Source organism: Anopheles darlingi, chromosome X (assembly GCF_943734745.1).
Source record: "Anopheles darlingi chromosome X, idAnoDarlMG_H_01, whole genome shotgun sequence".
Lineage (NCBI taxonomy): Eukaryota > Metazoa > Arthropoda > Insecta > Diptera > Culicidae > Anopheles > Anopheles darlingi.
Window position 1 is genome coordinate 3,932,588 of NC_064873.1, and position 11,501 is coordinate 3,944,088.

General features: G+C 54.8%; 2 protein-coding genes across 2 annotated transcripts in view; one reads left to right on the forward strand and one right to left on the reverse strand.

Moving 5' to 3' along the window:
• Nucleotides 1-9,039, reverse strand: part of LOC125948047 (protein scalloped) — a 35,601-nt gene extending 26,562 nt beyond the window's left edge. The window contains exon 1 of the mRNA XM_049673686.1: nucleotides 7,792-9,039. The gene's annotated coding sequence lies outside the window, so the exon portion shown is untranslated. The remainder of the gene's footprint in view (nucleotides 1-7,791) is intronic.
• A 1,128-nt stretch (nucleotides 9,040-10,167) lies between these two features.
• LOC125948026 (uncharacterized) lies at nucleotides 10,168-11,440 on the forward strand. Its single transcript, XM_049673654.1, has 2 exons — nucleotides 10,168-10,791; nucleotides 10,885-11,440. Exons 1-2 carry the CDS (start codon nucleotides 10,597-10,599, stop codon nucleotides 11,398-11,400), a joined length of 711 nt encoding a protein of 236 aa, XP_049529611.1. The 5' UTR covers nucleotides 10,168-10,596; the 3' UTR covers nucleotides 11,401-11,440.
• Nucleotides 11,441-11,501: the final 61 nt, after the last annotated feature.

Consider the following 11,501-nt stretch of genomic DNA (forward strand, 5'->3'; position numbering starts at 1 on the left):
TGTATATTTCTGATGATCCAGCACGTGGCTACGATGGGCACCGTAAAAAGTACATTTTTGCAAACTTGCCTTTCTAGATTGGATGCCATGAACGTAGTTTCGACCAAATCTTCCCCAAAATGGAACCAAATATTCTTGAAAAGTTGAAGTTTAATGTGGCATTCTTTTGAAAAAATAAAACTGAATGGTTTCTTCATTAAAAATCGTCAAAAATAAGCCCTTTTGCTAATAATAAGCATTGCTGTGACGTTACAACCCCCCAATAGTGGAGTCGTCATCTCGTCTCGAGGCCTCCATGCCCCAAAGGGTTCATAAGTTGCGTGCGCAACGCGACGAGTGGGGTAGCGCCTTCTCCTGCTAGGTGGACCATAAACAACTCCTTGATTCTGTGGCATCTGCACTTCAGTTGCGCAAAGCTCAAAAGCTCAAAAGCAAGAACGCTCGCTCCGGTGGAGCTTTCGACGAACTCCCGGGAACGGCTTCCAACATCCAGTGCATTTCGTTCGTCCGTGTATTCTGTCTCGTACACACACACCTCATCTCCAGGATGATCCATCAGGATATAGGGCAACGAAGAGCCCTAGAACGATCAGAACTCCGATCCGCAGGGTGAGATCTGGAAGAGAGCGCTCGAGTGGGAGTCGAGTGGGGAGAGCTCGGACCGGGCGTCGCGCCTCGCGTCCTCCTTCCCGGTTCCCGGTTCCCGGCGATTCCCTGGGAACAGGGCACGGCGGAGGAGCATATTATGTTAATTTATGCACGAGCGCGTCTACGACAAGGAAGTGAAGCGTTCAGCGCGTTTTGGGGCCGAAAGAAGGTCGCGGTCGCAACAGGGGAGGAAGCGAAGGAACATCAGGCGATCGTGTGGCGATGATGATGGTGTGCGCTGTGTTGTGGCCCAAAAACACATACGAGCTTTCTGCAGCAGCAGCAGCAGCAGCAGCAGCAGCAACACCGAGAGACATCCATCGCGAAGAGGTATTGGCCAACTGAACCGTGCTGTGCGTGCGCGGACGCGGTAGAAGCAAAAAGGGCAGAGCACAAGCCATAGGAGGGAGGGAGGGAGAAGAGAGAGAGAAAGAGAGAGGGAGAGAAAGACAGAGACGGGCGAAAACAAGGTAAATAAATAACAGAAATGGAATTCCAAGTATGTCGTGGTGGTACGGATCGGTGCGCTCAGGCCCGCAGCCCGTCCGTCCGTACGTACGTACGTACGCCGTTGTCCGGAGGAGTTGTTGTGGATGACGGAAGGCCGCTACAGCTCTGGCTGGCAGGCAGGCAGGCAGGCACAGCCAAGCGGAGCACACGCAGGTCGCAGAAAATATGAACCAACGACGACGACGACGACGACGACGACCAGGACGGACGCATTCTTTGTAAAGGGAAACGGCAGTGAACAGCGCAATGCTACTAGGCAACCCTCTAGGGGGACGGAAGGGGAAGGGGGGGGGGGCATTCCACCGCAACCAACGTCGCCGCTGCCGTCGCCGCCGCCACAGCACACAACATGGCCGCATCAGAGCCAAATTTAGAAATAATAAATAAATTCCGTGAATATCGCGCGCCACAAACACCGCGACAGCAGCAGCAGCAGTTACCATCGTTGTCGGTCTGTCGGTGAAGGGTCTTTTTGCTGCCACGACCGACACGACACCGAGCGTGTGTGTGTGTGTCTAGGTCCACTTCACTTTGGTGCAAAACACAACACAAAGTGCTTCGCTCAAAATGGCGGGCTGGGCGCGTGACGCCAGCCAGCCAGCGAGCCAGCCAGCCAGCCAGTCAGTGACTGCGTCGTGCGCAAATCCCGGATCTGCGAAACACGTGCTCACGAGCGTCGCGTCGCGTTGCGTTGCAAGTAACCAGCGCGAACGACGCTCGGCGAACGAGTGGCGAGTAGTAGGACGACTCCCAGGAGTCAGGAATCGGAGGACCGCATTCGAGGGGAGCATTGGAGCGAACAAGCAGCAGCAGCAGCAGCAGCAGCAAGCGGACGATTCGGGACGATGGCGGTGAAAAGCGCGCGCGCCAAGTGCGTCCAAATGAGGGGTGTGTGGAGGGTGCGGGGGACGCAGCGCAGCGCAGCGCCGAGCGGCCAAGCTCAACGGCGAGCGGAAACGGTGAAGGGGATGGTAAGGGTGGAGGGTGGGGGTTGAATGCCAGGCCACGCCACGGTTGGATGTGGAAATTCTGTGCTTCTGCGCTGCGTCCGGAGTGAAGTATGTTTGGTATTTTAACAAAGAAATATCAAAAGCAAGAGCAAAAATATAACCCCCCCCCCACACCCTCTACCAGCACCACCTTTTGCCTCCTTTTGCCGCCAACCACCGCCACCAAGGCTCGCCGGCTCGACTCGCTCGGAAAGTCGCTCGGGCGGAACACACGGGCGGAACGAGGCCCTGGCTGGGCGGGTGGGCAGAAGAGGAACCCCCCCTCCCCCCGGCCAGCGCACCCGAGGGAGACGTGCGTGCTTGGGGCGGAAGGCGGGGCAGAAAGGAATGTTTTGCTGGAGTGTGTTTATGCTGGTTGCGCATCGCGCCAACGGCAAACCGAGTTTCGAAGCCTAGCCCATGCTCTGGAGAGAGAGACAGAGAGAGAGAGAGAGAAAGAGAGAGCGAGAGAGAGAGAGAGAGAGAGAGAGAGAGAAAGAGAGACGAGGGGGGGAAGGGACACTTAAGTATGTCCGTGGATGCCGCACCACGGTTGGCTGGGGGGGAGGGGGAGTCCATCCCTGGCGGAACGGACGCGGAGGGGGACGAGGACAACGAGGTTTCGGAATTAAAATATACGCGCAACCTGATATCATTTATTTAATTTTATCTTCACATTCCCCCCACTCCACTCATCCCTTCTTCCTCCTCTGCCCTACAGACACCCTTTCACCCCTCCAACGGCCAACCCCGGTTGGGACCGGATCCGGAATGGCTGGAAGGTTCCGTCGACGTCGTCGCCGTCGTCGTCGTTGGCGAGGCGAAAGGAATGCCACGGGGATTGTTACATTTGCTACCCTCCCCCCATACCCTTCATCGCTTCATCCCCTGTCGCTGACGCTCAACCGCTTTCGGGCTGCTGGGATCCCCTTTTTCGGTTTCCCAGGACGCGCTCTGGCTCCGGGCATCCTCCTTCGGGCTGGAATGTTTCTGTTGCGTTCCTGCCCCACAACATGCGATGTCCCGTTTCCCCCTCCCCCCCTTTCGGTCATCCCCCTCCCCTCAGACTGAGAATTTCACGAGACGTTTGCAGGCACACGGACGGTCGGTCTGTCGGTCGGTCGGTCGGGAACATCAAAAGGGGCCGCGATGAACACAAGTCCACCACCAGCACTACCACCACCACCATCCGTACGGGTGTGGCCATCGCTCCCCCCCCCCCCTTATCGATCGAGATTCAAGACCCCATCTGGGGCTGGACAATCGGAGTGAACCGAACGCACGAACGCCAATCCCCACCAAGATCGCGGATCGAAGGCATCCCCCCCCGGGCCCCCCATCCGCACCCTCATCCCCCCCGTTTCGGAGCGCGGTATGTCGGAACGGTTTTCACCGCGCCACGGTCCGTTGATCAGTGACGTTGTGTGACCAGTGGAGGGAGGGGGGGGGGGTTGCGCAACCCTCCCCCCCCGCACGGTAAGCCGGAGTTTTCCTTTGTCCCAGGTTCCCAGCGGCAGCTTCCCAGACCCGCGTGACCGCCACGGAATGCGCCACGGATCGGAGCGTTCCTGTGGCCCGTCCCAAACCGTCCCTTTTCCCCTCCTCTCTAGGGGCACGGGGAATGCCGACGCGATCGGCTCGATCTTGGCCGGCTATGCGGCCTCGGATGCTTTCGCGGGGTGCACGCGGAATGTGCGCTCGCGGGGCCCGTGGTTCGGTGCGGCCGGCGATGAGCCAGCACCCCTCCCCGGGCCTCGTCCGGTCCGGTCCGGTCCGGTCCGGTTTTGATCCATTGTTCGGTCCCGGTCCCTGGATTCCCGAAGTGGAGGGGAGGGGAGGGGTGTGTGCAGGTGCGCGGAACCGGAAAGCTGCTGGTGCTGCAGACGAGACGGTGGTGGTGGTGGTTTGCGAACTGGGATTGTACGTGAGAACGTGTTCCCGGTGAAACCGCCGCTGCCGCCGCCACGGGGCACCCGGTTCCCCGGTGACTGACAGGCCCGGCAGTCGACGTCGACGGCGACGTCAACAATGGCGACGACAGCGACGACGACGATCGCGAAATACACGATTGACGGAGGACGGAGGTCCTTTCGCGGCCTCGTAAAGAAGAAGAAGCAAGCAGAAGAAGGTGTGGAGTGGTGGTGGTGTGTGGGGGGTTCACAAAATCAGCTCCGTGTGTCCACACCTGCCGCCGTTTGCAACAGATTTGCCGGGCAGGGGTTGAAGCTAGCTAGCTATATTATTGTTCCAAGGGCGTCAGTCATCGCGTTGCATCGCAGCATAATGCTGCGCAGCGCGACCATCGATTCGAACCAACGCCATATTGCCAATTAGCGCATTTTATAGCCTGTTGCTACCCCCGCTGTGCCCCTTGCCCTTCCATTCCATCCATCCATCCACACTGTCCACTCGTTGTCTTCAGAATATTTCGTAAAAAAAGAAAAGAAGCAAAAAAAAAAACAATCGAAACGAACTACAACACCATGGCTGGCGATGGGCTGGTGAGTGGGAAGATTGGTGGCGATTGGACCCCCCCCCCCCCCTTCCCCTTTTTTTGGGACTAAAATCGGTTTATGCGGACGCCAGAAAATAGAAATTACCGCATAATATTTTTATAGTACAGACGAGGTTCATTCTGGTCTTGCTTTACACAGTCCTCCAGCGTTGAGTACCGAGCCAAACCTAATGCATCCCATGCATCCCATGCATCCCTTCCTCATCATCCGCATCCAAAACAAAACACACATACACACACACACACATGCACGAAACATGAAAAAGAAACAAAAATTCTAATTATAGCCCACTAAATGGATCAATGGCGGCTTTCGCATCGTGTGGTAGGTCTGCTCCTTCGATCCTAATCAGCGGCATATATTGTGAAGAAAAAACGGAAGCACATACACACACACACGCACACACACGCTTGTTGTTGTGGGCGCATGTTGAGTAGTTTGTCCGGAGGACCCATAAAACTTCCGCCCAAGAACCGTCTCCCTTCCTCACTCTCTCGCTCAGTTTAATGGGCGCACGCGAGCATAAATCATTTGGCGATGAAAATGGCCGCCGCCGCACAATGACCACCCCAGAAACCCGATAAACGACGCCGACGGTTGGATGAGGTGGTGGGTTTTTCCTTCCTCTCACGCCACCGCACGGTCCGGTCACAGGTTTTTCCGCCGGCAGGCCGTGAACTGGCCATCTGGCGGCAAAACGAGGAGGTAGCCGGTAGTTCGTTCGACCGACAGTGATGGCGGCCTACGCCTGACCTGACCGAATACATATTATTTATTTTGGCACTTTGAAACCTCCAACCAAAAGGGGGGTCGCAACGGTGTGCACCAGCGGGTGTAACAGTCTCGGCCGGAACACGGTTCCGGCTGGGACTGCAACCGTACCCGTTCTTAGGTGTTCTTTACCCAAGTGTTTTGTTTGTTTACACTAGCGCACAGCCGTGTTTGTAGCACCGCACCCAAACCCCTTCTAGAGTAAGTACCGCAAGGAGTTAAGGTGCACTACGGTGCGCTTTGTTGTTGCAGCTGCTGCCCGGTGCCCCCATCCGGTCGTCAAGGTCGCCCCTCGCGATCGTCCGCGATCGCCTGCCGAACGATGTCGAACGGTGAGCAACGATACTGTCGGTCGGTCGGAATCGGAAGCGGAATTAGCGCGAGGTGCGCACCAGTTGCAGGCCACCCGGTTTGCGCACCGGTGTATTGCGTTGCGCCTACGTTGCGTTGCGTTTACGACTCCGTGGTCCGGGTTCTGTCGTCGCCGCCGCCGCCGCACGTTTGCAAAACTCGTGCCTATAAATAGCCAACACTTTGCGCTTGTTTTCTACGCCATTAACTGTCGCAGCAGCAGCAGCAGCAGCAGCAGCATCGCACACGCGGCACAAAGTCGTCACAAACCCGGGGATTAAGGGGTGCGGTACGGGGTTCCGTGGGTCCTGCAAGGTGCAAGCTGCTCCGGTTGCTGCTCCGGCTGCAACGCTACCAACGCGGAAAAACCTCCCCATCCCTTCCGCGACCGCATGCACGTCCGGCGCATTGGAGGTTAGGGTTTTCGGTCGGTCGGTCGGTCGGCCGGTCTTGGCACAACGCTCTCTCTTTCTCACTCTCATCGCGCACCCGAGTGTTGCGCGTGCGAGTATTGGTTTTTAGTAGGTCGGTTAAGCAGTCGTCCGTAGCGGCGGCGGCGGCGGCGGCGCGCGCGCCAAACTTTTATTTATTTTCGTTTTCGTGGCCGGTTCGAAATGGCCGACCGAGTGCGCTACAGTGTGAGGGAGCAGTGTGTGGAGCGGTGTGTGGAGCGGTGTAGGGGGGACCAACTACCAAATCTCCGACACAGCCAGGCATCACCTCGTACTCCTCTTCTTCGTTTGCCACTGCTTTTCCCTTCCAAAATTAAATCTGGTTAGGCTACGCACACACACACATAGAGTCGCTGTTGGTCCCATCCTCTCGGCGACCGCTGGTCGGCGGAGACGGCGATGACTCAGGCAACTCCGCAGAGCAGTGGACGCGCAAGCAGGAGGGTGAAGTAGCCTCTCTGCAGTCTTGGTAATCTTCACCTCCACCGCAACGGCGGAGAGGGAGGGGAGAAGGGGGTTTGGGTCGTTAAATCGTTCTACCGCTCGTTCGGCTCGGCGTTGGCCAGCGAAAGTTATAAATAAAAGGGCCAATCAATATGACGCCATCGCCAGAGCTGCGAGCGCTGCGCAAGCTGCCTCCGGGATGGTCGCCGTGTTGTCTAATGTTACAATGTGCTCAAGACTGCGGTTCCTCAAAAGATGAGAGCGAGCGGTAGAGAGAGAGAGAGAGGACGCTGAGACGTTGTCCTGTCTATCCTATCTACGGTACCAAAAAAAGGAAACGATAAGAACTTCTTTCAGGTTTTGCAAACAGCAATAATCCGATCCCCTCGCTGGGCGTAACAACTGTTTCTACAAACAGTCCTTCGAGGGACCGGGCCTGGTTTTTTGTTGCAGTGCAGTGTGTGCCGCCACTTCCATGCTTCTACTACTACCATTACTAATCCATCGCTGCCCGCTTGTTATTTCCTTGGAGGCGCGCGCGAGCGCGCGCGGATGAATCAGATACAACCGATCGGATGTCTCTGGATCAGCTGAATCACCAGTATGCTATGTAAACTTGGGATGCCGTTTTTTTTCTCCTTCGCTTGCAATTCTCTTCTCCAGCTTGTGCGGAGATCGACAGAAAACTAAACCAAACACAAACCAAACAACAACAATAACAACATCAACAGTGACGAGCATCTAGGGCAGTATATTCGGTATGGAGTCGCCTGAGAAAGGGCTGACAAAGCAGAGCAGGTCGGGATAAAACAGCCGAGACGATGAGCTGTGTGTGTTGTGTGTGTGTGTGTGTGTGCGGAACATTTTTTGCGGAACGCTCGTCGATCGTCGATCGGCAGCTGCGGAAGGAAACCAGATTGCAGCTAATGCTCTCTCTCTCTCTTTTTCTCATTGTTATTTTAATTAGGGATCGAGAAATGTCTCTAAATACTAACGCATTTCGGTACATTGATCAGCCCCAAGGAGTGAACAAGGAAGTCACAGGAACAGGAACGGAGGGACAGCATGGGGCGGGGAGGCATTGTCTACTTCGCGCGCGCTAGTACTCACGTTTGGCGTAGAATAGCTTCGAGTAGTCGCAGTCCATGGTGTCGTCCTGCTGCCGGCGGTCTGGACTAGTTAGGCCCCCACCTCCCCTCCCCTCTCCCGTACAGGTCCCGGCTCAGTACTAGGCAGCGGATGCTAACTGCCGCCGGTGACACGGAGGTAGGACGGAGCAGACGGAGCGCTGTCACTAGCTACGCAGTGCGTACGCAGGCACGCAGGTAGTTTGATTTGATTGCTGGGAATGCGAGCGCTCCTAAGAGGTCCTGGAGGCTCGCTGCCAACGTTTGATAGTTGCGATCAGGCAGGATCGAAATCGTCGTGCACCCTGCTGCTGCTAATAGTAGCTGTTCGGACACATGATGGTTTTGTGAGCACCGCACTAGGAGCCGCAAAAACGCACACCAACACTGCAAACGCGTGCACTATTCCACGGGACGCACTGGTTAGAACGCGACTCGGAAGGTCCTTTACCTTTCTGCCCGGTACACTACCGTCGCCCAGGGCAGACACAAGACAGGGAGCGCAACGCAAAGCAACGCAACGCCAGGTCGGTCTGCTCACGCCAGAGTGTGCTCACCGATTGTTTATCGACCTCGGATAACAAACACGAGCGATTGGAGCGGATACTCGGAGTGGATATTCCGTATTCTCCGGGGGCCACTAACTACAGCTTACCAGCAGGCGTTACGCACGGTTGCTGCTGCTGCTGCTGTTGCTGACACCAAGTACTACTACTACTACCAATACTACCACTGCACTACTGCTGCTGGCCACAGTCCACAAAGGATCAAACTGGGCTCACCCACTAGCAAACACACACACACACCCTCTCCTCTCTTTCTCTCTCTCTCTCTCTCTCTCTCTCTCTCTCTCTCTCTCTCGCTCTCTCTCTCTCTCGCGTGACTCCTTGATTCTCGCACTCGCTATCACACTATCGCTATCCTGGGTGCGTGTATTACGTCACACACGTTTATTGATATTGTATTTATTACATGTATACCGTCTCTGTACGCGTGTGAAAAACTCCTCTAGCGCAAGCAGTGATGGCTGCTGATCAACACGACAGCCAAACAGCGTGCGAAGGCAGCATCGTCAACTTGGGCAAGCGTTGTCGTTGGAATGACTGACACTGAGTCGGTCCCGGTGGATGGGAGACACCACAGGCGCACGGTACACGTTGGCCGCAAAACCGAGAGGCGAGCAATGGGGGGGGCAAGGCGAGATCAGCGCGCGCAGAAGTTCTTTCAATCACCTCCCGCATCCGAATGACACACCAACGAACAGCCCGACGACAACGAGAACACCCGTCGTCGTCGTCGTCGAGACTTCGGGAGATCCTATGGAGGGAAGGAAGGGTTAGAGAGGGGGTGTGTGTGTGTGGGGGGTCGCAAAATAAATAGCTAGAGTGGCCGCGAGCGCGAGAGAAAAAGGGAGATACGGAGAGAGAGAGAGAAACAGCAAGAGAACGAGGGATTGAGCGCGGTTGGCTAATTGCGTTCGCTCGTAACGCAACGCGACTCTCGGTTATAGCTCGTGGCTAGCTCCAACTACATCGTGATGTGTTATAGAGAGAGAAAGAGAAACAGAGAGAGTGAGAGCGAAATAGAGAGAGAGAAAGAGAGAGAGAGTGAAAGAGCGAGAAAGAGATAGAGAGACAGAGAAATATATATATATATGTATTTGTAGGAAGAGAAAGAGAGCCCAATGGATCGCTCGTGTGCTCGTGGCTGGTTCCCCCTTTTTCCGCCCACGAGTGCATTCGTCGTGTCTCGCGCGCGCCCCATGGAACCTATACCTACCCGACATCCTTTTGCTCGACAATCGACAATCGCACGCCAATTCGTGGAAAATCGGCACGCACGGCAAACACACACACTGGCACACTGGCACACGCATTAGCAACCGGGCGGCTCCATCAGCCTCCGCCCTATTTTGCCGCGGCCACCGGAACCCCTTGGCACACACAAGAGGAGCACGGGTGCAGGATACAGGACCCGCAGAATGGAGGGCCTCGAGCGCCTTTTTCCTTCGCTGCTCGCTCGGACTGAGCCTGAAGCTGGTGTTAGAATATTTTATAGGTTTCCGGGTTTGATTTTTTGCATGGCCATTATGGTGTGATAGACAAACGTACACACACACACACACTCGGGTGCGCACGCACGCGCATGCATGCCGACAGTTCGCTCCACGAAATTTTGCACAGCGGCACTGTCGCTTCATGCGCTTCCACTGTCCACTGTTTTTGTTATCTCTCTCTCTCTCTCTCTCTCTCTCTCTCTCTCTCCCTATCTTTCTTCCTCTCTTATTTCTCCGCCTCCATCTGATATCCTATTTGCCTTTAATATTATTATTATTTGCAGCGATAGTTTGTTTGTTGTTCTCGGTTTTGCATCGTCGTTGTAATCATTTCACGCGCCCATGCGCGATTGTGTTGGTACAGCGAGGTTTCCGAGGATTTTATTTTTGGAGATATGCGCGCGAGTAGTAAGCACACGCACACACACCCACACACACACTAACACACAGCGACCTACTCGCGGTGTCTTGTCTGTTGGCTGCTGGCTGCCGATTCGATATGCCGAGCGTCTTGCTCCGAAGCCAACATGACAAGTCTTGTCGTTCACCCGACTCAGTCTGTCTGCTGCTGGGGCAGAAGAGTCTGACTGAGTCTGTGTGGTAATGTGTGGCGCTGTACGCGGTTATTGTTTTGTTTTGATATATCTTTTTGCTGCTGACTTTTGCAACAGCAAGCTGTTGATGCGCGGAGAATTCGGCAATTGTTGTTTCAACTGATTATCTCGCTAGGTGATGAAACCGATGAAAAAAACGAACCCTCAGCAATTCGAGCGTCTCGTTGAGCTGATGAAGCAAAACCCCGAGTTCGCGAGAGGATGCCATGGGTTGGGAATAAGCAAAACCAACGTTAAGCAGCGATGGCAACAGTTCGGCACGGTACTGAACGCCTTGGGACCCCCGACGCGACCAGGACACGAATGGCAGCGAGTAAGTGTGTTCCTGCAGGCTAGCTTTATTGCAAATATTGCTGCACAGCCAATAACGTAATGCAATACGACGTTACGACGTACCGTTTGACAGGTTTGGATGGACATGAAGGGGAAGGTGAAGAAAATTTTGACGTACAACAACAGGGAACTACGAGCAGGAGCAGCTGGAGAAGGGTCGCAACCGAATGTAAAATCGTTAACTCCTCTGCAACGCGAGATCGATGTACTGTTGCATCTTTCAACGAACATCAAAGTGGATGAACTCTCGGATGACTACGAACCAACGAATGCCATATTATCTCCGTCGCTCGATCACTTGCTCGATGGCCAGCTAGCATTGTCTCCAATCAGCAGCGGGGCGGAAAGGCGGACTGAACCACCTCGTCACCTCCCAAGGGCTAACAAACGAAAGTGCCGCATTCGACCGTTCGAAGAAGAACGGTATGCAATGTTGAAGAAGCAGACGAAGCTACTGGAACAGTCGATCGTGCAGATGGCGGTGATCGGAGAAAATGTGGCTAAACTTGTCGGTGCGCTGAATCAGCAAACGCTCGTTCTGAAACAAGCCGTGAAACTGATGGAGAAAAATACTGGAACGAAGCAATAGGTTTAAAAATGTGTGTATGTATGTACATAAATATAACTGAGCGAACAAATTACTTTATACATTGAACTGAAGAAGAAAAAGAAGAAGAAGAAGAAGAAGAA